The sequence below is a fragment of the Balaenoptera ricei genome, chromosome 3 (assembly GCF_028023285.1).
Source record: "Balaenoptera ricei isolate mBalRic1 chromosome 3, mBalRic1.hap2, whole genome shotgun sequence".
Lineage (NCBI taxonomy): Eukaryota > Metazoa > Chordata > Mammalia > Artiodactyla > Balaenopteridae > Balaenoptera > Balaenoptera ricei.
Window position 1 is genome coordinate 91622510 of NC_082641.1, and position 27461 is coordinate 91649970.

At 36.1% G+C, this 27461-nt stretch overlaps 1 protein-coding gene across 1 annotated transcript in view; it reads left to right on the forward strand.

The window, feature by feature from the left end:
• The window catches only part of CAMK4 (calcium/calmodulin dependent protein kinase IV), a 208550-nt gene that overhangs the window by 97902 nt on the left and 83187 nt on the right, over positions 1-27461 (forward strand). Inside the window, exon 2 of the mRNA XM_059919407.1 lies at positions 11853-11931. Coding sequence (XP_059775390.1) covers positions 11853-11931 — 79 coding nt within the window. The remainder of the gene's footprint in view (positions 1-11852; positions 11932-27461) is intronic.

Consider the following 27461-nt stretch of genomic DNA (forward strand, 5'->3'; position numbering starts at 1 on the left):
AGGCCCACGCACCGTGATGAAGAGTGGCCCCCACTTGCTGCAACTAGAGAAGGCCCTCGCACAGAAGCAAAGACCCAACATAGCCATAAATAAATAAATAAATAAAATTTTTTAAAAAAGAATGTATCTAATTGATACTGATGGCCAACAGTATTAAGACCTTTTTTTTTTTTAAAGAAATCTCCATTTTAATTAATTAATTTATTTATTTATGGCTGTGTTGGGTCTTCGTTTCTGTGCGAGGGCCTTCTCTAGTTGCGGCAAGTGGGGGCCACTCTTCACCGCGGTGTGCGGGCCGCTCACTATCGCGGTCTCTCTTGTTGCGGAGCACAGGCTCCAGATGCGCAGGCTCAGTAGTTGCGGCTCACGGGCCCAGCCGCTCCACGGCATGTGGGATCTTCCCAGACCAGGGCTCGAACCTGTGTCCCCTGCATTGGCAGGCAGATTCTCAACCACTGCGCCACCAGGGAAGCCCAAGACCTTTTATATTCACAATTTTTACTGTCGCATCACTTTGTCATTGAGAATAAATACTTAAGGCAGCCTGATAATTTGAAGTTGTTTTTTACTTACTTTGTGGTGGCCAAAATTCAGCATTTGGATTCTAAAGCTTCTTAAGCTCTCAGTTTACCTTAGGACAGGGGTTTTGTTAAATTTTTGGAACAAAAGGGGTCATGTTTCAGCCAGTTCTTGCAGAGATTCAGGCACTAGGAGCAAAGTCACAACTAGGTGCTGTCAGGCAACCATTGAAAGAAATTGTTAACCAGACAAGCAGGTTGTGAGAAAACTAGAGGCACACTAAGTAGAGAATATAATGGTTTATGATCTGAGTTGGTGATCAGAGTTAAAAAGTTAAACACTTGGCAATGTGTATAGGTCTTGAGGAAGGGAATATAGGTCAGGAATTAGACATAAAATACAGTGGATATAGACTAAGCTGACCTCAGAGTGAAATGACAAATGAGAATCTTTCAGGGAGACAGCTACAAGAGTCAATATAATTCCCCGAGTAAGAGGATGTGCTATGACCCTGATGCTGAAATGGAGTGCTTGCTCTTGCTCCCTGTGGGATTTAGCAAGTCAATGAACCAGAGAAGGGAGTGCAGTTATGGATAGACTCTGAACTCAAGCTTATTAAAACTTTGGGCCTTGAGCACTTCTTAAGGTCTGGGGTTCAGTATCATTCCTTGATATGGTATTTTTGAGATTTACTTTAAGATTGTAAAATTTAATTGGCTTGGAAAAACTCCAGGTCTAATAGCAACTTTCTAAATTCTAAACGTTAGCCATTCTTCAAGTTGTAGGTTGAAAACGCCAAATCAGTAATTATATCATTTCAGCAATTTTTTTCTTCTGTTCTTTGTTGGTTTAAGGTTTAGATTTTTTTTTTTTTTTTAATCTTTGGTGACCAAAGAACATCTTGAAACACTTAAGTAGTGAAGAACATTGAGGCGTTGCAGCTGACGGAGATAGGGAATGAAACAATGAAAAACTGTCGCTGGAATGGAGCCAGATGTATGCTGACATTAAACACTCAGAGACTTTGACTTTTCAGCCTCCTGTTCCTGAAAATGACTCTACTTTCACCCCCAAGAAGAATCAATTTTGAGGTTATAACCAGTCTTCTTTAATAATTCATCTAATCAAAATCAGTGAAAAGAATAGGCTTGTTAAATAATAGCAAGTCAATCATGTGGAAGAAATACAGTGCTATACAGAGTCGCACACACATTTTCAACATCTGATTGACAGTTCTTATAAATCACATCTTTGCTCTTAAACCTTTTCATAATGAACGTTAGGAGGATCTTTTTTGCACGCACATACACACCTTGGAAATAAAAAATTTAAAAATCAAATGTAAAAACAAACAGAAGAACAAGAAATAAATGCATTGAAATGTTTAGAAATGGTTAATATTTTGACATAACTATATTCTTTAACCAAGCACCTTCAACATCAGAAAAAGGTAACAAGACTCTTTGGTTCCATTTCAAGACTCCTCCCATTAAAAAAAAAATAAAAGGTGAAAGTCTTTAATAACTTATGAGGCCTACGACTTCCCTGGTGGTGCAATGGTTAAGAATCTGCCTGCCAATGCAGGGGACACGGGTTCGATCCCTGGTCCGGGAAGATCCCACGTGCTGTGGAGCAACTAAGCCCATGAGCCACAACTACTGAGTCTGCGAACCACAACTACTGAGACTGTGCACCACAGCTACTGAAGCCAGCGTGCCTAGAGCCCATGCTCTGCAACAAGAGAAGCCACTGCAATGAGAAGCCCATGCACCGCAACGAAGGGTAGCTCCCATTCGCCACAACTAGAGAAATCCGCACGCAGCAACGAAGACCCGACACAGCCAAAAATAAATTAATTAATTAAAAAAAATAACCTATGAGGTCTAATATCCTTAGCAAAGACCATTTTACATGGCTGTGAAGCATGTCTTTACAAAGATGCAGCTGGGGCCAAACAACAGAGTAGTCAACAGTCCTTCCAGACTTCTATATCTTAAGAGATTCCATACCTGAAGTTCTCCTGCATTTCCAAAAAGCAAGTTTTATGTTTGGTGCCAAGGGAAGCCAAGCTCTATTGCTTCAACCCAGTCACAAATGTCCCACTAGGTCCTCCTCCTGAAAGCCAGTCTCTGATTTATAACCTCCCTTGATGGGAGAATGCCAGTGATTCTAAACTGTCTTAACATTGCACAATCATCCTAATTCCCTAAAACACTGACGTGAATCCAGACTTCGGACTTCCTGCTTCCATTTCGAAGCAGATTGACCTCTGCCTGGCCCTTTGAATGCATTTGAATATCTATCTCTCAGCCAGTGGGTGGACAGTTATGTCAATGCACTTGGATTTCGTTTGAAGGGAAAAATTAAACCAATCTTTAGCCAATCTTATTTTTTTAATAGAAGAAAAAAGAGAAAAAGGAAGAGTAAAAAGATTATAAAGAAAAGAAATAAAGAGATTATAAAGAAAAGAAAAGAAAAAAACCCTGTGTTATAAGAGAGATGAAAAACATTTTTGATAGTTGTCTCCTAAGTGTTGACCATGAGGAGCCTGTAAAGGTGAGCAGTAGGATAAACAACCCCCTTTTCTGTACTAAATAGTCCTAAATGTGGTAGCAAGGGGCTCTGCTTGAAATGCCTTCAGGCAAACATTATATCTGGTGCTTTTCCCCCATATTTATAAGTTTGGACACAGTGCTAGGTACCAACATCAAGTGCTTCTTCACAGCTTTACAGGGCAATGGTGTATGTGTGTGCATTTTATATATATATATATATACACACAGACACACACAGACACACACATACATACACTATATATACACTATGTATATGCACTATATATATATATATATATATATATATATATACTATATATAGTATGTGTATATAATAGCATATACCTAGTATTATGGTTATCATATACACATACGATAAGTGATTTTACAAACATGTTGTAGGTTTGACTACCTTCTCTTTCTCTGCAGTGAAACATGGTAGTTGACATTTTTAACTTCTTGCTTTTAACTTTTTTTAAAATTATCAGCCATATTAGACAAGGCTGTATTTAAAAAGTGATTTTGTTACAAAATTTCTTTAAAGAAAACTAATGTGAAAGTGGAAGTTAGGCCCAGACTCCAAAAAAGTATTGACTTCCTCATCAAAATTATAGAAAAAAAAAATTGTAACCAAAATAATTTCTATATTCTTTGGCCTTTTTGTTAAAGAATATGTTATAAATGAATAGAAATGAGTAGTGAATATTTTTCCAGTTGAATAACTCCATGAATATAAAATCCTCTATTGTAATCTTCTTGCTTCCTTTATATCTCAGGAAATTTTACGGCGATTCTCTCTTTATACAATTTATTTTGAAATGTAGATACAACACTTTAACAAAAACTTCTTTATGTATTAAAAATTTACTGTTAATATACAAAATATTTTTATTTTTATATAAACATACTGAAAGTGTGGTTTCTTTCTAAAATTATATTTACAGACATTAAATGATTTAAATTAATTGTTTAATTTCAGCAAAGAATACAGATTAAATTACTGAGGTGTTATTTTCATATAAGTTTGTTTGGGCTGTTCTATTCTTTTAATTTGATCTTTACATCCTTTAAAAAGTTATTTCTAAAATTGTAGCTATGTGAGGTGATGGATATATTAACTAATTATATTGTGGTATAAATTTTGCAATACCTATTTATATCAAAGCATTACATTGTACACCTTAAACTTACACACTGTTATGTGTCAATTATATCTCAGTAGAGCTGGGAAAAAATTAAAAGTTCTATTAATATTAACAAGACTATTACTTAACAAAATAAATTGGACATTCTTAATGGATTCTTCATACACAAAAATTAAAAATTAAAAAAACTTTAAGTTATTTCTAGCATACTTGTATCTTGAGGTTGATCAGACAAGAATGTATTTTGTTAAAATTTCTTTGAAAGCTGTTGTTATGGTAATGATTTATATATTGAAATTATTGATAGGTTAATTTAATGTGATAAGGAAATTAAGGAATGGATGCTATTTAATATATTTTCTTTTACATGAATTCTTGAATAATATTAATTTTTCAATTGGTATAAAAATTAAATTTTTAGTTTTCTTCAATGTTTGCAAATCACTTCCCTTTATTTTCTCTTTTTTATTTTCTTTCTTTTTTTTTTTATTTCACCAGTTGCCATTAAATGGAAATAGAGTAAGTTGAATATTATAGGTTACATTTTGGTACTGTGGTTTTTTAATCTTACTTTTGAACAATACGGTTTTCTTGGAAAGGTTTTTTACTGTATTTTTATTAAGGTATAACTCTAAATTATATAATTATATAATTATAAATTTCACCTGTTCTATTGCACAGTTCTACCTATTTTGACAAATGTATATAGTTATGTAAAAACCACCACAGTCAAGATATAGAACAATTTCATTATGCTAGGAAATTCTCCCATACTCACTTGTAGTCAGTCCCTCCCCCACTTCTTAGCCACTGATCTATTTTCTGTCCCTACAGTCTTACCTTTGCAAGAATATTATATAAGTGCAGTACAATATACATCCTTTTGAGCCTAGCTTCTTTCCCTTAGGATACTATGTTAGAGAATCATCCAAGTTATTGTGTGTATCCTAGTTCATTCCTTTTTATTTATGAGTATTCTACTCATTTCTCAGTTGAGGGATATGGGAGTTGTTTGTAGTGTTTCCTGATTACTGACAAGCTGCTGTAAAGATTCATGTTCAAGTTTGTGAGTGAACACAGCTTTCAATGGTATGGTATTCTCAATTTTATAAGAAACTGCCAAGCTGTTTTCCGAAGGGGCTGTATCATTTTGCATTCCTTCCAGCGGTGTATAAATTTCACTTGCTCTGCATCCTTGCCAGCCATGGTATTGCCTCTCTCTCTCTCTTTTCTTAGACATTCCAATACGAGTGTAGTTGTATCTCATTGTGGTTTTATTCTGTTTTTTGTTTTTATTTTCTTTTTAACATTCTTATTGGAGTATAATTGCTTTACAATGGTGTATTAGTTTCTGCTTTATAACAAAGTGAATCAGCTATACATATACATATATCCCCATATCTCTTCCCTCTTGCATCTCCCTCCCACCCTCCCTATCCCACCCCTCTAGGTGGTCACAAAGCACAGAGCTGATCTCCCTGTGCTATGCGGCTGCTTCCAACTAGCTATCTATTTTACATTTGGTAGTGTATATAAGTCCATGCCACTCTCTCACTTCGTCCCAGCTTACCCTTCCCCCTCCCCGTGTCCTCAAGTCCATTCTCTACGTCTGCATCTTTATTCCTGTCCTGCACCTAGGTTCTTTATAACCTTTTTTTTTAGATTCCATATATATGTGTTAGCATACAGTATTTGTTTTTCTCTTTCTGACTTACTTCACTCTGTGTGACAGACTCTAGGTCCATCCACCTCGCTACAAATAACTCAATTTCATTTCTTTTTATTGCTGAGTAATATTCCATTGTATACATATGCCACATCTTCTTTATCCATTCATCTGTCGGCAGACACTTAAGTTGCTTCCATGTCCTGGCTATTGTAAATAGAGCTGCAATGAACATTGTGGTACATGACTCTTTTTGAATTATGTATTTCTCAGGATATATGCCCAGTAGTGGGATTGCTGGGTCGTATGGTAGTTCTATTTTTAGTTTTTTAAGGAACCTCCATACTGTTCTCCATAGTGGCTGTATCAATTTACATTCCCACCAACCGTGGAAGAGGGTTCCCTTTTCTCCACACCCTCTCCAGCATTTATTGTTTGTAGATTTTTTTGATGATGACCATTCTGACTGGTGTGAAGTGATAACCTCATTGTACTTTTGATTTGCATTTCTCTAATGATTAGTTAGATGTTGGCATTCTTTCATGTGTTTGCTGGCTATCTGTATATCTTCTTTGCAGAAATGTCTATTTAGGATTTCTGCCCATTTTTGGACTGGGTTGTTTGTTTTTTTGATATTGAGCTGCATGAGCTGCTTGTATATTTTGGAGATTAATCCTTTGTCAGTTGCTTCATTTGCAAATATTTTCTCCCATTCTGAGGGTTGTCTTTTCGTCTTGTTTATGGTTTCCTTTGCTGTGCAAAAGCTTTTAAGTTTCATTAGGTCCCATTCATTTATTTTTGTTTTTATTTCCATTTCTCTAGGAGGTGGGTCAAAAAGGATCTTGCTGTGATTTATGTCTTAGAGTGTTCTGCCTTTGTTTTCCTCTAAGAGTTTGATAGTGTCTGGCCTTACATTTAGGTCTTTAATCCATTTTGAGTTTATTTTTGTGTATGGTGTTAGGAAGTGTTCTAATTTCATTCTTTTACATGTAGCTGTCCAGTTTTCCCAGCAACACTTACTGAAGAGGCTGTCTTTTCTCCATTGTATATTCTTGCCTCCTTTGTCAAAGATAAGGTGACCATATGTGCGTGGGTTTATCTCTGGGCTTTCTATCCTGTTCCATTGATCTATATTTCTGTTTTTGTGCCAGTACCATACTGTCTTGATTACTGTAGCTTTGTAGTACAGTCTGAAGTCAGGGAGCCTGATTCCTCCAGCTCCGTTTTTCCTTCTCAAGATTGCTTTGGCTATTCGGGGTCTTTTGTGTCTCCATACAAATTGTGAAATTTTTTGTTCTAGTTCTGTGAAAAATGCCAGTGGTAGTTTGTTAGGGATTGCATTGAATCTGTTGATTGCTTTGAGTAGTAGAGTCATTATCACATTATTGATTCTTCCAATCCAAGAACATGGTATATCTCTCCATCTATTTGTATCATCTTTAATTTCTTTCATCAGTGTCTTATAGTTTTCTGCATACACGTCTTTTGTCTCCTTAGGTAGGTTTATTCCTAGGTATTTTATTCTTTTTGTTGCAGTGGTAAATGGGAGTGTTTCCTTAATTTCACTTTCAGATTTTTCATCATTAGTGTATAGGAATGCAAGAGATTTCTGTACATTAATTTTGTATCCTGCTACCTTACCAGATTCATTGATTAGCTAGAGTAGTTTTCTGGTGGCATCTTTAGGATTCTCTACATATAGTATCATGTCATCTGCAAACAGTGACAGTTTTACTTCTTCTTTTCTGATTTGTATTTCTTTTATGTCTTTTTCTTCTCTGATTGCTGTGGCTAAAACTTCCCAAACTATGTTGAATAATAGTGGTGAGAGTGGGCAACCTTGTCTTATTCCTGATCTTAGTGGAAATGGTTTCAGTTTATCACCATTGAGAATGATGTTGGCTTTGGTTTGTCATATATGGCCTATATTATGTTGAGATAAGTTCTCTGTTACTTTCTGGAGGGTTTTTAATCATAAATGGTGTTGAATTTTGTTGAAAGCTTTTTCTGCATCTATTGAGATTATCATATGGTTTTTATCCATCAGTTTGTTAATATGGTGTATCACATTGATTGATTTGTGTATATTGAAGAATCCTTGCATTCCTGGGATAAACCCCACTTGATCATGGTGTATGATCCTTTAATGTGCTGTTGGATTCTGTTTGCTAGTATTTTGTTGAGGATTTTTGCATCTATGTTCATCAGTGATATTGGCCTGTAGTTTTCTTTCTTTGTGACATATTAGCCTGGTTTTGGTATCAGGGTGATTGTGGCTTCATAGAATGTGCTTGGGAGTGTTCCTCCCTCTTCTATATTTTGGAAGATTTTTGAGAAGGATAGGTGTTAGCTCTTTGATAGAATTCGCCTGTGAAGCTATCTGGTCTTAGGCTTTTGTTTGTCGGAAGATTTTTAATCATAGTCTCAATTTCAGTGCTTGCGGTTGGTCTGTTTATATTTTATGTTTCTTCCTGGTTCAGTCTCAGAAGATTGTGCTTTTCTAAGAATTTGTCCATTTCTTCCAGGTTGTCCATTTTGTGGGCATATAGTTGCATGTAGTAATCTCTTATGATCCTTTGTATGTCTGCAGTGTCGGTTGTTACTTCTCCTTTTTCATTTCTAATTCTATTGATTTGAGTCTTCTCCCTTTTTTTCTTGATGAGTCTGGCTGATGGTTTATCAATTTTTTTTATCTTCTCAAAGAACCAGCTTTTAGTTTTATTGATCTTTGCTATTGTTTTCTTCATTTTTTTTTCATTTATTTCTGATCTGATCTTTATGATTTCTTTCCTTCTGCTAACTTTGGGTTTTTTTTTTTTCTTCTTTCTCTAATTGCTTTAGGTGTAAAGTTAGGTTGTTTATTTGAGATGTTTCTTGTTTCTTGAGGTAGGATTGTATTGCTATAAACTTCCCTCTTAGAACTGCTTTTGCTGCATCCCATAGGTTTTGGGTCATTGTGTTTTCATTGTCATTTGTTTCTAGGTATTTTTTGATTTCCTCTTTGATTTCTACAGTGATTCATTGTGGTTTTAATTTGCATTTCCCTAATGACTGATGTTGTTGGGCATCTTTCTTTGTGCTTTTTGCCATCCATATATTTTCTTTGGTGAAGTATATATTCAAATCTTTGGCCCATCTGTAAAATGCATTACTTTCTTTTTATTGGGCTATGAGTTTGTTTCTAATTCTAGATACAAGTCCTTTATCAGATATGTGATTATAAAAACTTTCTCCCTCTCTGTGTCTTTCATAAAGCAGACATTCTTAATTTAAATGAAGTCTAATTTATTTATTTGTTCTTTGAATTATTGTGCTTTGGGCTGTGTATGTAAGAAATCATTGCCTAACTAAAGGTCACAAAATTTTCTTCTTTTTTTTAAGTTTTAGAATTATAGGTTTTACATGTATATTTATGATCCATTTTGAGTAATTTTTTCATAGAGTATGAGCTTGGATAAAGGCTTTTTGTTTTTGCTTTTGCATATGTGTATCCAGTTGTTCCAGCACTATTTATACTTGGTGAAACTGTCCTTTCGCCACCAAATTGCCTATTTATTTACCTTTGTCAGAAACCAATTAGCCATATATGTGTACAACTACTTCTGGATTCTTTTTTCCTTTCCATTTGTCTACATGTTTATTCTTCCTTCAATACCACTCTCTTGATTACTGTAGCTTTATACTAAGTCAGGAAATCAAGTATATGAATCTTTTAACTTCAAAGAGAAAGTGTATTCTGCTGTTTTTGTGTAGTGTTTTCTAAATGTCATTTAACTTAGTTTAGTTGATAATGTTGTTCATGTCCTCCATATCCTCAGTGGTAATTTTTCTGCTTTCTCTATTAACTGCTGAGAGGGTGTGTTGATGTCTCCAACTGTTTTTGTGGATTTGTCTATTTCTCTGTTCAGTTTTATCAGTTTTTGCTTCATGTATTTTGAAGCACTGTTGTTAGGTGCATACACATTTACATTTGTTATGTCATTTTGTGGAATAGACCTTGTAATAATTAAGTTGTGTTCATCTTTATCCTTATTTTAAAGTCTGGTTGACATGATATTAATATAGCTACTCCTGCTTTCTTTTGTTTAGTGTTTGCATAGTATCTCTAGTCTATCATTTTATTTTTAAGCTATTTACCCTTTATATTTAAAATTGATTTATTGTATATGGTGTATAGTTTGGTCTTGATTTTTTTCAGTCTAATCTGATGATCTTTACTTTTTTTTTTTTTGAACCTGAAGTAATGAGTCATTTATTAGAAGCAAGTCATTGGCTGAACGAGTTTACATATGACAGAAAATTTGGAGGGTGGTAGATTTTCAGCATAAACAAAATTTTCTTAAAACAACATGGAATTATTTGTTTAGGTCATTGCTACAGATTGAGACTGAAGATTAAGTGGAGTCTGTTGTAGCATGTGACTGATGATCTTTATTTTTAATTGATATGCTTATAAAGTTTACATTTAATGTAATTTTTATATGATTGGATTGAAATACACCATATTATTACTTGTTTTATTTTTTAATCTCTTATTTTGTTTTGTTCCCCAGCATTTCATTTCTGATTATTCCATTTTAGCTTCATTATTGATTTTTTGCTTTTAAAAATTATTTTATTCATTGCCCTAGGTTACACGATATACACCTTTAATTAATCAGAGTCTACTTTTAAATAATATCATACTACTTAACATGTAATATAAGGACTTAACAGTATTTTCTCAAATTCTTCTCCCATTCTTTGTGCTATTGTTGTCATACATTTTACTTTTACATATGCCATAAACACAGTGAATTAATATTTTTGCTTTTTATAGATATCATTTAGAGCAATTAAAAATAAGGAAAATAGAATTTTATATTTACCTCCATTTATTCCGTTGCAACTCTTTATTTCTTTGTGTATATGTTATATCTTACCACAGTTTTAAAAAAATGTGTTGAAATTGTTCTTACCTATTAGCATTTACACCACCATTTCCTGACTTGCTGGGTCTATTAAAAATTTGATGTGCATGGGTAGCTAGGAATATGCTTGATTTGTATATTTCTTTTGTTCTTTCTTAGAATTTCAGAACCACTGGACTGAATGTATCATGAGAGGTCCTTTGGCCTAATCTTCAAAGTATGACAGATTTACTTCAGCTGATCTTATTTTAAAACTTATCTGAAGTTCTCTAAGGTTGTACTTAAGCCTGCTCCGTCTCTTTTTATCTCTGTCTTGTTCTCTTGCTCTCATGACTGGAGAGGAAGCATCAGGACCACAATGTCCTGCTTTTTAATGTTCTCTTTTTAGTAACTTCACACATGTATCACATACATAAAGATAGTTATTCTCTTCTTACCATTCTCCTTTACAAGTAAAAAACTTTCTCTACTTCTCCAAGTTTTTTATAGAGGGATAAATTTACTTTTTCTCTGTATATCTTTGACCATTTTAATAGGATTTTCTCCTGGACATTTCACATAATCATTTTTGTTAGGCACATGTAAGTAAGTGGTAGCAGTATTCACCAAGATGAAGGAACCGGTATCTCTATGGGACTAATATTGGCTCTGGGAGAATGCCAGGGAACCAAATGAAATGGTGTAAATTCTCAAGGGTCCCCAGCACCTTTGCCAAGTAGTGGAGACTTTCCTGACCCTTACAGCCTAGTGCTGAAATTAAACCCTCTCCCTGAAGCCATAAGGCTTACTTTTCTCCAGAGATGACTGAAGGCAACAGCCTTAGGCAGGTTACCTGTATAGCGTTGAGCTAGGAGAAAAAAAGCAGACAGGAAAATCTTAGCACACTATCTTTAGTTATGAGAAAAAAATCCTCTCAACAGTTGGGCCAGTCCTATAATAGAACTTATAAACACTTGTCAGTTATGAGGGTAACTGTAAGACATACTTATTTTCAAGCTTTCCCCTTAATTTCTTGTCCAAAGCATAACATTTTCTTTTTGTCTTTTTCCCCCTCAAGGGGTGCTACATCCATTGTATACAGATGCAAACAGAAGGGGACCCAGAAGCCTTATGCTCTCAAAGTGTTAAAGAAAACAGTAAGTTTATTTCATTATATAATAGCATCTCTAAGGGATCTGTGACCTGGAGAAGGCAGGAGCCCTGATTCAAAGGACAAAAGGACCAGAGAGCTGCTATGTGCAACTAACTCATTTGAATCATGATTATGAGAGTGCAGCCAAATCGGTTGTTTTCTGATGGAAACTGTGATTCTTTGAAAGCAACTGGATCTCAAATTAGATACGGTTGTGGGGAGGAGAAGTATGGAATGGAAAGACATTTAGAGTTGCCAGGTAAACTTTGCTTTGTATACCTGTCATGTTTTCAGATATATATGTACATTTATATAACCTCCAATCACAATTTAATATACTAGAAAAGGTTGCTATTTAAAAATACCTAAATGAAACACAAATAGATGCATTTATTAAAGAAGTCATCAGCTTCTAACTTGATTTTCAGATGGTGGGTTTACTTCAGTAAAGTACAACTAGGCAAATGCTAATGTATCTGGGACTGAACCTGCTCCTCGAAGAAGTTCGTATTTGAACAAGAAGGAAGGATTTTGTTTTTGGATTTTTTTTTTGTTTTTGCCCTAAACTTGTAGGTGAGCTGAGGGGGCAAAAGTTACTTAGGCTCATCTCCAATAAGTAAGAAATGCTAAGGTGAGAGTTCAAAATACAAATGCCAGCATGTAATACTGGCATTTTTGTACTCCCTGTGCCCCAGAGAATATTTGTCATTGTAATGCCCTACTTATACTTTCTGTCCTTAGGTAATTTCCCCTTATAAAACCACAAAAAGACAACATATTCTTTTATAGCAAATTCTTCCTTTCTCAAATTTTATGTGAACAAATATGTGAAATATATATATTTCTGAAAACCCAGATGTAACATATGCTGAGGAGAGACATACTGTAACTTTTGAAGTCAAATAATACCTCTTTGAGGCCAAGGGATTTTTTATTTTCTAAAGTCAGCTTAATATCACCAACTGTTTATGTATTGTCTGGCACAGGGAAATTTTAGACTCTCATATAATGAAGAAGAGAATAATGGCACAATGTTTTCAGTCAAGTAGAAGTAGAATGACATTTTCAAACAATCTGTTAGAATTTAAGGCCATTCAACTAACAAGAACAGTATAACTGAAGAAGGTAATAGTTTAAATGGCAATTGTTCCTAATAAGGTCTTTATTCTGGATTTCCTATTTGGTGTAGCCAATGATTCCAGAATGTAGAGGCAGCTTTTGATTGATAAGCTTTGGAGTTTTCTCTTAAATCAATTTCTTATAGTCATAAAATGTATTTGAACTAAGGAGTATTAAAATTTTATGAAATAGAATTTCCTGTTAAACATCTGCTTTTTATGAAAATATATTGGCATGCTTTAGCAGTAGTGACACAAGAGATGTTTTTGGACTTGGTTGTATCATTTCTTGCTGGTTAAAAAATTCTCAGTAAAATTTGTGTGTGGTTATTTTATTTTCATAGTTGAGGAAACTTTGAAAGGCACTAGCTATATAAACATCTAGGAAAATGAGTATTCAGAAATGACTTGTGAATGCTCAGAATCCCAAAGGACAAGGGGCTGGTTTAGAGAATATTTGTTTATGTCAAAAATCTTTGGATGAATTGGAATAAGAGATAAGTGAAGACCCTTGGTGGGTTCATGACTTTTATTCATTGAGAAAGTAAAGCTCTGATTTGCCTTCCCTGTCTTCTCTTCTCCACCTCTGCTGTGGAAACATCTTCCTCCGAAGACAGGCACGAAGAAAATGTGGACGGGAACCAAGTGTCAGATGGAACTGCAGAGCAATGCAGTAAGGCAGATGTTGTCAAACACAGTTACTGTTGTACCAAATGGAATGAGAGAAATCCCCTGGAGAAACCTCAGTTTTGAACATAAATTAGATGGAATTCCCAGCATTGTCTCCTAGAATCAACCATGCCCAGAGATGTGTAAACAAGAGGAATAGCAGGCAAAACCTCAAAGAGAAATTGCCTCCAGTGTTTAATTCTATATAGGTCATGAAGACAGAACTTCCTTATCCAAATGAAATGAATGAAGCCTATGATCTTATTTTAAGACTAAGAATCTATTTCTGGAGGAAAAGTGATGCAGGGGAAACAAAGTCTTCTTCTAGCAAATTCAGTTAAAGATCTGCTCTTGACGGGGAAAGTGAGCTTCAGAAAACTTGAATGATCTGGGTAATCTATTTATTAGATTGAGCCACACATAAAACTGCATCTATTAAACTATTCTTGACCTATAAAAAATGACAATTTTATGTGGTTCAACTAACAACTTTGGGGCTACTATACCACTTCACTGGATAATTTCTTGGGTCCTCATTTTATGATTAGACCCAAACTTAAGAGGTTTGAAAGATTATCTATCTACATCTATCTGTCTGTCTATCATCTATCAACTATCTGTAAGAATTGCATAGGGCTGATGTAATAAAGTACCATAAACTGGATGGCTTAGAACAATTAAAATTTATTCTTTTACAGTTTTGAAGTCTAGAAGTCTGAAATCAAGGGGGCAGGACGGCAAGGTTGATTCCTTCTGAGGGCACTGATGGAGAATTTGTTCCATGCCTCTCTCCTAGCTTCTGGTGACCGTCAGCAATGTTTGATGTTCCTCGACTTGTCATTGCATCACTCTAATCTCTGTATTCATTGTCACATGGCAGTCTTCTCCCTGCATGTCTTCATATCATCTTCCTTCTCTGCATGTCTGTGTTCACATTTCCCTCTTCTTATAAGGACACCAGTTCTGTTGGATTAGGGGCCCACCCTACTCCAGTATGACCTCATCTTAAATTAACTACCTATATTTACAACCACTAATTCCCAGATAAAGTCACATTTTTAAGGACTAGGGGGTTAGGACTTCAACATATTTTGGAGGGGGGAACACAATTCCACCCAAAATCCTATCAATAAAAGAGGACCTCTAAGGTGAATTTCAAAATATTCTACTCAATAATCTATCTGAAGTTGAATAAAACTTTTATCACATTCAAGAAACTAATAAACATAAGAAAACCTATCCATTTTATAGGTGATTAGATTCATATATAAATGTTTTTAAGTCTAAGAAAAGTTCCCTATCTCTTCAACAAGTTAATTATTTGATAACAATAATCCTCTTCCCCAGGATCTGTTTAAAAGCTGTTTCAGGACAGTTTACCCAAATTTTATTTTGTGGCCAATATTATGTTCCTTTCTCATAGCTTAATATTTTAGGAAGGATTTAGTTTACCTTGGCAATAAGGGACTTACTCCCCCTATAAAACACCCTGATTGTCATTAACAATCCATTAAGCACTCATATGTCTGAGTGATAGACAAAGACTCTAATTTATCCATAGGAAGACAGACTAAAGCATCTACTCTTGTGGAGAAATCCACATTCCATTGGTTGTCAGGTACAGGACAGAATTAATACTGATAATAAACATAAAGTAGCTTGTTATGTTCAGACAGTTAGGTATTTTGGCTAATAAAATATCCTTGTGGGAACTTAACATGTAATTATAACAAAAATATTTTAAATTACCATATATTTTATATGTGGATATAATACCATGTTCTTTAGCTATAGACAACTACAATTTCTAGAATTAGAATACATTAAAATACATATCGACCAACATCATTAATGTCTGCAACTTACTTTCAAATAGTTCACAATGAAAGAAAAGTGTGCATGTGTGTATGTGTGTGCACATATAGGGAGAGAGAGAGAGAAAAAAATATGGCAAAAATCAATAGTTATTAAATTTAGGACAGTGTACTAGGGTCCATGCTGGATTTCAGAATTTCAGTATATGAGAAAATTCTCATAACGAAAAATTTGAGTTAAACCAAACTTCAACATTGAGATCCTGTTCAACATAACTTTTCTCTGGACATTCAGAAAGTGTTACAAGATCTTACAGTTTCTAAATGTCCTGATAAACACCAGTGACTCTCTATTATAGATGTATTGAAGTGCCAGAAAACAGAAAATGATAATTGAACCAACTTTTTACTATACTGAAAATCCTGGACTTTTCCAGAAACAATATCCATTTGTCTCATCAAGTCATTAATGAGGATAAAGCTTTGAGGGCAGTGAGAGTAAACAAGAGAGGAAAATGAATTGAAGGGCTCTTTTGGTTGTTTATTTTTTTTAATTTTTTTCCACGTAGTATTAGAGATCCTTGGACTGAAGAACTCATCAAGTCACTGGGAGTGCCATACCTACTCTCCTCCTGGGAAAGGTGACCCATTTTGTAACTTTTTATTTTAAAACAGTTACAGATTTACAGGCAGTGCCATTTTTGTTGCCCATAAATACCTCATTACCTTGTATGTAATTGGCTTGCAGATATCAGTGAAACTTTTACTGTGAACTTTGTAAAACGAATCCAGGGTGAAGGAAACAAGGCCTCCTTTTTTCCTTCACTCATGAGCCTTTCATCATCTCCATTTTATGCGATATTTAGAAGAAATTGAAGTAGAGTAGAAAGATTTTCTAAGCTGCGTCCTCAGATGAACAACTTTGAGGCATTAAAAGATTCTGACAGACACGGGTAGTGGGACAATAAGTGATTTACAAGATGGGACCTTTTTATTGATGTTACGTGACTTTTGAATATGCCAAACTTAAAACTGCACAGAAGGAAAATAATAGATTCAAGAAAATGTCAAAATTTGAACAGATTATGCAGATGGAACCTTCAGTCTGGACTGACTTTTGCTGAGTTAAATGGAATCACAACTTTTGAAGAATTTTGGTGTTAATGGAGTCACTATTTCAGGAATGAGTCACAGGCATTATCTCTTTTCCTAAGGAGTACATCCCTTAGGGTGTGTCTAAATAATCACACTTCAGGCCTATCAATATGGCTCATTTTCAAGAACTGATTGAGATTTAAGAAAATTATGATCATCAATCATTTATAGTGTCCCTGGAATTTTGAAGACACATATTTGAATTCTAAAATCCTGATGACATTTCTAGCCATGTGGCTCAACTCTTGAAAAAGATTGCATTCAGATTGCTATAAAATCCTTTCATGAAATACCCAGTATTGAGTCTAAGAATTAATCTCAGTGTGTAAATTCAGAATTTATGAGTCTGAGAGCCAATCTCAGTGTGTAAGTTCAGAATGTATAGGTCTTCTGACTCTCCTTAAGAATGGCTATGTAGTTGTGGGGTAAGATCATGGGCTGTGGAGCCAGACAACTTGAGTTCAGGATCACTTCTGCCACTTACTACCTGCGTGACCCTACAACAGTTATGTAAATCTCTCAATCTATCTGTGAAATGAGTTTAAGAACATCTAGCCTGTGGCATTTTAGTGACAATTAAAATGAGATAACTTATGTAAAATATTTCTCAGCACCTTAGGGAGCATGTAATAAATGGTGAACATTGTTCTTATTATTAATTGTAATGGGTCCACACAGATATTTTATATTATAATAGTACCAGCTCATTCTATGTAATTCTAATGTTTTCATTAGCTTGATTGAAAACTAAGCAGTAAGCAGCACCAGACATATTGTATACTGCTGTATGAATAAACTAATTATATCATTTTGGGATTGCTTTTAAAATATCTGCTAAAAATGGGTGTATATTTTACTATTATCAATAAAATTTAATGTGACACTAAAGATTTCTGGTCGTATGACCTCATACTTAAACAAATCTTGGATGCCCGTGATTCCTAGATTTGGAACACTTTCAACCCTACTGCTCTATTCTGATTCTTGACATTGGACAACTGTGACTTGATCCATAGTTTAGAAGCTGTTTTAGGTCTAAATTTTGTCATATTTTAGTTATTGTAATGTAAACTTATCTATAGATTTCTGGAAAGGCTTTTCTTGAATAATTTAATTAGCATTCACCTAGTAAATGTTCCTAACTTTTATAAAATTTCCATTAAGTGCTAAGGGATAAAAGAGGCCTTTTATCCTCCTCTCAGTTAGTTGAAGAGCCACACATTGTGACTTGCTAATCATTCTATGAGTTAGTTTTTAATTTGTATTCATTTTTCCTTATGTTCTTGTGAATTAGCTCTTTGAGTACGTAACTATGATGCTGCAGGAGACTTTGAAAAGTTGCTCTAGATTAAATTACAGAATGTACACAGGCCTCCCTCAAATTCTTGGTAGTTGAATCTCCGGGATGTCTCCATTAGAGAAGTTTTCAGGTTTTTCAGTTCTGAAACAGAAGTAATAACATTTATACCACTTGGTAAACTGAGGATTACCTGCTCTTGTCTCTTTCTATCTAACCTTTGGGAACATGGAAAACTGACCACAGGCCATTCATTTTTCAATTTCTGTGATATACGTAAGAGAGATGGCTAGGTCAATCTGTGTTAAAGATATGCATCTATTAAACACTGCTATAACTACTTTTAACAACTAATGGGTATGCTCTAGAAGTGGAGTCAAGGTCGCCCTTGGTCAGTGATGGAGAGGAAAATAATAAATCACTAGCTCAAATAGACTTTTTGGGCCCAATTGAGGTCTCAGAACACATTAAGGAAAGTAGCTTGCCGATAACAAGCTGTGTCAAGTGAAGTGAAACTTCTTCAAGCATTCTGTCAGTTGGAACCTATTGATTTTCATAGGGACTATTAAGCCAGGTTTCCTGGAATAGGAATAGGGATATTTCTATTTAGTTTGTGACAAGTATATGTCTACAAGAGAAGAGAGGTAGCAGGGTGGAATGTTAAAATCTTGGCCTGATTTGTATGCTTTACCATTCAAAGATCCACTTGGAAGTCTGAACATTCTTGCAGAGAACTAGTCGTTGCAGTTTGATTTGTTTTCTTTCTTGATAGAAACGCTGCTAGAATCTGTCACAGTTCAGCTCACTTATCTATCCTCTCATTTTATTGATCTTTCACAGGCATTTTGTTGCCTTTTAAAAAATAAACATAATTCAGAGGCAAGCTGATACAAGGGAAGTAGGGAGAGAGAGATTGATAATACAGGCACCGGCCTGTGTGCTATTACCCAGAAAGAAACATACTTTGCAGTTACATCATCTACTCAAGTTATCACATTTAACCCTCTAGTACTTTCTTTTTTAAATTTTATTTATTTTTGGCTGCATTGGGTCTTCGTTGCTGCGTGCGGGCTTTCTCTAGTTGCCATGAGCAGGGGCTACTCTTCGTTGTGGTGCATGGGCTTCTCATTGCGGTGGCTTCTGTTGTTGCAGAGCACGGGCTCTAGGTGCATGGGCCTCAGTAGCCGTGGTGTGCAGGCTCTAGAGCGCAGGCTCAGTAGTTGTGGTGCACGGGCTTAGTTGCTCCACGCCATGTGGAATCTCCCCGGACCAGGGCTCGAACCTGTGTCCCCTGCATTGGCAGGCGATTCTTAACTACTGCACCACCAGGGAAGTCCCAACCTTCTGGTACTTTTACAAGTAGTGAGTGGTTGGATCTAAAGTGATCTTCACCCTTTATATGAAGTCTATGGAGGTAAAAAAGGAGGTGACTAGCCCAAACCAGAGGAAATCTTAGAGGAAGAGCTTATGTTACCATACCCTAGTAGAAGAAAGAGACTAGAAACTTCTCAGAGAACTGAATGGGAAAGGCCTTGTAACCAAAGGAGAGGTGCTGGGCAGCAGGAAAGTTGAGAGGAGCCCAAGGAGATCAGAGCTGGGGAGTGGTGCCTGATCGACCACAAACAGGAAAGCTGAGAAGGAACACAGTAGATCAGCCTCAAAGCAAACTTAGGATTCCTATCTTAGTGAGAAGGGGAAAAGCTATAATCTTAGTGTTAACAGGGAAAAGCATTTTAACAAATTTTTATTTTTATATTTCTTTATGGTACAAAGTTGAATGATGGTCAAAGCTGTATTCATCCAGACAATGTAAGAAGAGCGGAGAGAAAGAAGGCTAAGAGAAGATCAAGTCCTGGAACTCCAAAACCATTAATTTGCTGAAAGAGAGGAAATGAATGACTGTGTGCAAAGGATATTGATTAGAAGAGATCCAAATAATTTTCAGTATTGAATTAGCTTATAACAGCTTTTTTTTAAAAGTAAGCATTTTCAAATCACCATATGCCACTCCAGCAATTTTAACAGTAAAGAAGCATAATGCTAATAAGAATGGGACCCACACTTAATTATTCAACAATATGTAGTAGCCCCTTTCATATGTTAACGCAACAATGCCTCATGGGAGTGTTTTACTTAAGGGAGTTTTAGAGAAGGGATGTTTCCCCGAAGGGCACAATAGCATGGAGAATTTGAACGCAAGACTTTTGCGTCCCAAATCTGAGCCCTTTCTATTGATACCAGCTAGGTCCTGAAAGAGAAAAAGACCAAAAAAAAAAAAAAAAAAAAAAAAAGTAAGGAATAAGCATGGCCCAGATCTGGGACTGAAACTAGATGTTGCTCCTTGCTAATCTGATAAAGGATGAAAAAGCCTTTGTTGACACACAGACACAGAGAAGCTGAGTGCAGTTCAGGTCACACTGTGAGTGAGCAAGAGTTTCCTGTGTGCAGAGAAAACAAGCAACATATTTCTTTTCCAAATGTTATTAAAACCTTAGTTTAATGCGTCTCAGTATACAATATCCACTAACAAATGAAAGAAGAATAACGAAGGAGTGTGTAATGTACAAAACATTGCGGGGTGTGGCTCTCTTTGCCTTTTGTCTCATGGGTAGGTAGGATGCAGTGATGGTCCCACGTGTGGCTGTGTATATGGAGTTCCAGTTTGCTCTCTGCTCTAAGTGTCAGTATCACAGGGTACATTCAGTACATTCAAAGCTACTCATACTTATCTCTACCCCAGAAGTCTGAAAAATGTATCAAATGGGTAGTTATATCTACAATGCTTTTTTCCCCACAGAATACCACACTGTCACTGGGAGGATTTTTCTTTGAAATTTTGAGATCAGAATAGTTTAGAACTGTTTTTCCATCATAGCATCAGGACATATTTGGGTGTCATGATCAGTTTCAAGGTGTGACATACATACTGAAGTACTGTAGGCTGTGAATGCTTTCTTTTATTGATAAATCAAAGTGGATCCAAGATTACTATTGTCATCTTTTAAATTTTGACGTATTTTATGAAGGGGAATGTGGATGAGTGTCACGATTTACCTACCATATTTATATCTGCAAAAAAAAAAAAAAGAAATTTAAGTATTCTTTGCGTTCTATGATGATTAAAATTCTTCCTGAATCTGGTACCAACTGGATATCTGGGGGGAAAAGTACTTAAATTTTTCAGTCAAAGATATCTCAGTTTTTTACAGTTTAAGAGTCTCTTTTAGTTTAAAAGAATTTCTTTAGAGTAAGTATTCAGTGTAAACTCAGCTCTCTCTCAGAGCTGTTTCTCCCTCACTCTGTTCTTACCACATTGGCTTCTGGGTTCAAGGGCAGCTACGTAACACATGGGAGCATGGTCTCTACAGTGAGGATAAAGCAGCCATGCACCACAGCCATCGCCAGATGCTGACTACATCAGAGACGGGGTTAGGCAAGGGCATTAGCAGCTATAGACAGCTGGGGAACACATCATGGGGTTGAATAATGATCAGACATTCAGAGACAGAACAAGACTAGCCCACTGCATGAATCATAGGCCCCTTTCCACTGCCCTCTCTGAGCCCTGACAGTCCTGGAAACTATCAAGAGAGGAAGCAATGGTAGGGCATTAGCAAGGAATGTATGCATATCTACCCAGTTAGTCATACATGGAACTTTTATGCTCTGAGCCGTTTAATCCAGAAGAGATTTAAGGACACGCTGATGGGAGTGCATTGAGGAGATGCATATCACTGTAAAGAGAAAGACTTTGAGAAGGACTGAGCTGACATGCTTTAGTTATTGATTTCTGGAAACATCTGAACTCTTCAGAAAAAATGAAGCTCTGGGTTAAGATGTTAAGATGCTTCCTCACCAAGGAAGGCAAATCCAGACTTATACAAAGAGAAAGAGCTACTGCTGTGGACTTAAAAAACATGCACGTGAGAGTTGTGAGTCAAGTTTTATTTGGGGGCAAAATGAGGACTATAGCCCAGGAGACAGCATTTCAGATAGTTCTGAGAAACTGCTCCAAAGAAGTAGGGGGGAAGATCAGTATATATGTGATTTTGGTGAAGGGGGAGTATATACAATCAAGCACATATTTTTTGCAGAAAGTTTCTGCTAGTCACCAGGAGCAGGGGTCACCATGAAGGATTTTAGTACTTTTCTAGATATGAGGAGATACAAGAATTGGGCTCATAAAATCGAATCCTGAAAATATCTAACTATCTGAAGACCTGTTCTGCCAGTCTTCCCAGAGCACAGAGTTTCTCATTTCTGCTCTCCACCCTGAACTCCTTTCAGGGGGTGTTGAAAATCAGCAGCTGCAGCAGCACATGATTTAATCCTTGTAGAGGTAGCTGACAACTGCCAATTTGTTGTTGACACTGCCGTGGAACAAAAGCAACAAGGAAATTTTTTTTCAAACCTTAAATCATTAAGATTTCTTGTATCTCTTTCCTATTCCAGCCCCAGAGCATTATTATATCACTTTTAGGGTCATTTAAAAGCCTTTTGTGTCTACAGCCTGTTCTTTTCCTTTTTTTAAGGAAGTTTTTAGCATTTTTGAACAATATTAACCAGGGTATCTGAAAGTCTTAATTGTCTTAGAACATCAAGGAGCTAACGCTTCTAAGAGTGTCTAGGTGTTCCCCTATTCAAAGCTATCCTCAGTAAGGGATTCAACCCCAAGATGTAACTGATGAGACTTAAATGCTAATATTTCCAGGAGTACTTTTTGTTTTTGTTATTTGACAGGTTACAAAGTCATAAACTTCTTGAATATGTAAATTCTCAGTTTAGTATCTCATAGATGATCACTTAGTTTTAGGATCAAAGGGAGATCTCAGGGCCTCTGAAAATATATGCCGCTCACTTCAAATGGTTTGGGAATTCTGCAACCGAGTCATTGCTGTCCAGCTGAAAGCAATATAAAATGAGAACTAAATTTTGCTGTTTTCATGCCTTCTTGGTAATTTTTAAAGTATTTTGAAAAGTACTGCCTTGACCGTGTGAAAACGACTAAAAAGAACGAAAAAGAAATGATGAATTTGTTTCAGTTCTATTAGAACTTGAATGTCTGTAGGACCTGGCTGTTACTCAGGTCTGTAGTAACCCAGGTGTGACCCTGATGGTCAACAGTAATTAATAAACATGAGAAATGGCCTTAAAATTTCCATGGAGCTTAACCACAGTAGTACAGCTCTCATCCCAGTCTTCAAAAAAAGGTGAAGGAAGGTGTTTAAATTTGAATGCAAATAGACACCAATCCCCCTCTTTGATTACCATTCAGCAAGAAGATTATATTGGACACAGTTTAAGATTTTAATGAAGTTGTCTTCCACACTTTTAGGGGAAAAAAGATAAATAAAGCTATATTTTCATGTTTTTTAGGCATTTTTCCTTTCTAGGGCTGGAATACCCTCATAAATACTTATATTTCTACACTTTGTTTTAGTTGGATTAATTTTTATGTGAAGACTTAGAAAATTGGAAATAGAAGACTAGGAAATGTTTACCTTACTTTTACAAATTCTTTCAGGAAAGGCACTGAACATCTACCACGGGCCAGGAGATTTCGTATATATTCTCATTTAATCCTTACAACAATAACACGGTAGGGTAGCAATTATTATCCACATCTTATCCGTGAAGAAATTGAAATAATCCTCACATAGGATAAGAGACTTTATAAAGGGCTCTAAATGGTAGGGCCAGAATCCAAATTGCATTTTTAAAAAAAGTACAACCAAGGATGTTCATTACAGAATGATTTATATTAGTAACAAAATGTAGGCAATTGTAAGTGTCTAACCATAGGATAGCCATTAATGACACGGGGCCATTAGGAAGCTCTGTTTTACCTTCTGCTTATGAACATTGGGTATTCATAAAACTTTATGGTATTTTCAGTGAACACTGTAAGAAACAAAATTGTATTTCCATATTTGAAATATATAAGGAAATATGCACAGTTTTAAAAACTGAAAGGAAATAAACCAAAATGATAATGATGATGTTACAATGGTAGATATGGTACTCACTCTTATTTTTCATATTTTACATTTTTTTTAAAAAGTGGCTGATACCTTTATAAAAATTTATAATATGTGTTTATTTTCTTCCAACCCTGGCAACATGAACATAAAAGAAAATTTGGGAGGCTAACATTATGTTCATTTTTTGTAAGCACCTGATATCAATTTCTTTTTTGCATGGATTTGACCATGCGGGTATTGAAGTCACCTCATTGGGGAATATGTGAATAGGAACCGAGCAAAGCTTTTCTTCTGAACTGTCCCTTGACTGGCACAAAGACAAAGCAGAAAATTCACAGTTGCATCCCTAGAATTCTCTGCTTACCAAGGATCTCACTTCTCCTTCTTTGGGAATGCATAGTATACTCCAGTTCTCACACTTCTCTTTTCTAATTTTCATCATTTCATTCTCATTTAATCTCTTCTGTGGTTATGTTTGATACACAGCATGTATCACACAAATTAACAGCAAGGTGTGCTGGTTGAAGAAGAAGCTGTGAAAGCTCTATATCCTGTGAGGAATATCAGTACCTGCTGCAGTGGATTTAGAAAGTCAGTAACTTCACCAGAGATTTTGTTAATTATATTTCTTGGAACATTCCCCATTTACCCATGGGAGAGTGCAATCTTGAATAAGTGGTATAGTGACCCTTTGTGGCTCACAATTTAGAAATCACAAGCTATTATCTGTGTAGTCTCTAGAAGATCTGGGTACTTAACTCTGCCTGTGAGACAGGCATTCTCCACTCCATTGGTGTTGATAACATGACAAAAATTTCATACGGATTTGAATGGCAGGAGAAGTGACTAACCAAGTCTAATCTCATCTAACCAGAGCTGTTAAACCAGGGATTTTTTCCTTTGAGCCCCCAACCTTTTGTATTCAAACACTAGTACCATCCCTTATTTATTTATTCAATAAATTTATATACCAGGTGTTGGTCAATAATGCTGGTGGTACTAATGTGTAAAAAATGGACAAGCCCTTGCTATCATAGAGCTTATGTTCTGGTGGGAGAAACAAATAATGAATTTGTAACTAAATGGTAACATAGATTTGTGTAAATTTTATAAAGGGATTAGAGTGATGATTATGGTATGCGTATATGTGTATGTGTGTGTAGCTACTTTTGATGCAGTGACCTGGGAAGGCCTCTCATTTGTTTTCTGAGTGAAGTGAGAAGGTCTAGTGGAAGAGGGTGTGGCAAGTGTGAAGGCCTTGGAACCTGGTCTGGGAGTTGAGTGGCCTGTATAGAGAGAGAAAAATGACATTAGCTCCAAAGGGTGAGGCCAACCCATCCTGAGTTTTAAGGCCTTGGTAAAGAGTTTGCATTTACTCTTAGAACCATGGGATGCCAACATTTAAGTTGGAGAGTGACAGGATCTGATTTACATTTTAAAGACATCACCCTGGCTGCTGTATGCAGAGGGAATGATTGCAAAGACTAAGAATCAAAGCAGGGAGACTAGTTAGGAAGTATTAAAATACTTCTGCAGCCTTTAAAGTAAGTCAGACCAAAATGGTGACATGGTATAATCAATTTCACGTGAAGAAGGGAGTGATCAAATATATCGAATGCTGCTGACAGAGTAAGATAAGATCAGAAAAGCAGTTAGTCTCCTCCAAGGAGACCACTGACTTCTATAAAAGCAGTTTTGGAAGAGTTCTTGGGATGATGCCAGATTGAATTTCACTGACAAATATACGGGGAAAGGGAGGAGGAAGTTGAGAAAATGCAGAGGCAGCTCTGGAGAGGTTTTCTGCTAAGGGGAGCAGAGCTACACTTTGGAAGCAGGAAGAGGGGTGAGGGACTGAGGGGTGAGATCTTTTTAAAGATAAGAGGTATTAAATGAGGGTTACCCCCATATATTCTTAATGCCAGGGAGAGATACAGAGATGAAAGAAATAGCAGAGGGAGGTGTATAAAATATAATGTCCTTTCTACTTTATATATCATGTTCTCTTCCCTTTTTTCTCTCCCTCTGTTAAGCCAAACCTGTTTCTAGAGAAAGTCTGGCATCAGCCAGATCTTTTGTATAAACTTTGTTCAGCTTGTTATCTCTCCCAGGAATATTTTAAGCCTCCTTCATTCACTGTAAAGTAAAAGACTGTTCCCCGTGAAAGAATTTCTAGCATCTGCAAGCAGGAAGTCTTATATTTTAGACTCTAAGAATGAAGGAGGAGAGGTTACCTCCTTTGGAAGAGCTGCTGTCTTCTGAACCTACCTGATTTACAGAGGTTTCAGGTTCTGAAAGACAAGTGTTTTTCTTTCTGGGTTGAGCTTCTGAGAGCCATTTTTGTCTTCTTAAATTCAGTTCCAATCCTTGGGATCCTCCTCCATTGGAAAGCTCTACTTTTCTCCTTTTTGCCTCCCAAATGTTTTAGAGTCTGCAGAGAGTAGGAAGTGGCTGTTACAGAACTACCAAAGAATACTGTTTCACAATTTTCAAAACCAAGCTTATCTGACTGAAATGCTTATTAGTCTGTCTTCTCATACTGGTCAGAACCAGATTGGCATTATACTAGTCTTGTTAAATGTAAAATAGAATACTGGTTTCTCTACAGTTTACTTTTTCTGTCGGTCCCACCCCACCATATCTGTTGCTCATCACTGCCTCCACCTCTGAACCATCACCTCCTCTGTGTAGCTGCGCCTACCGTTCTCCTCTCCATTGAGTCCAAAGTCACTCGGAAATATCTGGGAGAAGAACATTCAAGATGAAAAACTATCAAGTACAAAGTGGAAAGGCTCAGAAGTGGAAATGATCTTGGCTTCTTGAAAGATCAATTCGATGATCAGTGAGCTGTAGTAAAAGGGGATGAATGGTAGGTGAGTTCAGTACAATGGACAGGGACACGATATTATTAGCATCTTCCTAAACCTGTTTATTCACCATCTCAGTAAATGGCAATATTATTTTACCCATTTCTCAGATGGAAAAACAAGCAGTCAACCTTTGCATTTCTCTTTCTCTTATACCCCATAACCAGTCCATCTTCAAATACTGTTGGTTCTTCCTTAAAAAAATGTTCATCTACTTCTCACTCACCTCCTTCATCACTAGCACCTGGGTCTAAGTCACCATCAACTCTCACCTGGATAACTGCCATAACTTCTTATTGAGTCTCTTTGATTTAACTCTTCCAATCATCCTCACATCCTCATCCCTACAAGAGTCAGAGTATCCTTCTTTTTTTTTTTTTTTTGGTTGCACTGCTTGGCCTGTGGGATCTTAGTTCCCCAACCAGGGATTGAATCCGGGCCCTCAGCAGTGAGAGCGCAGAGTCCTAACCATTGGACCACCAGGGAATTCCCAAGAGTGAGAGTATCCCTTTAAAAATTAACTGAGGTCATGTCATTCCTCTCTCAAAATCTTCCAAATGTGTCTGACCTCTCTGATACAAAAATATCAAGTCCTTACCATGTTCATCCTGGCTTCTGGTCATTAGGAGACTCTGT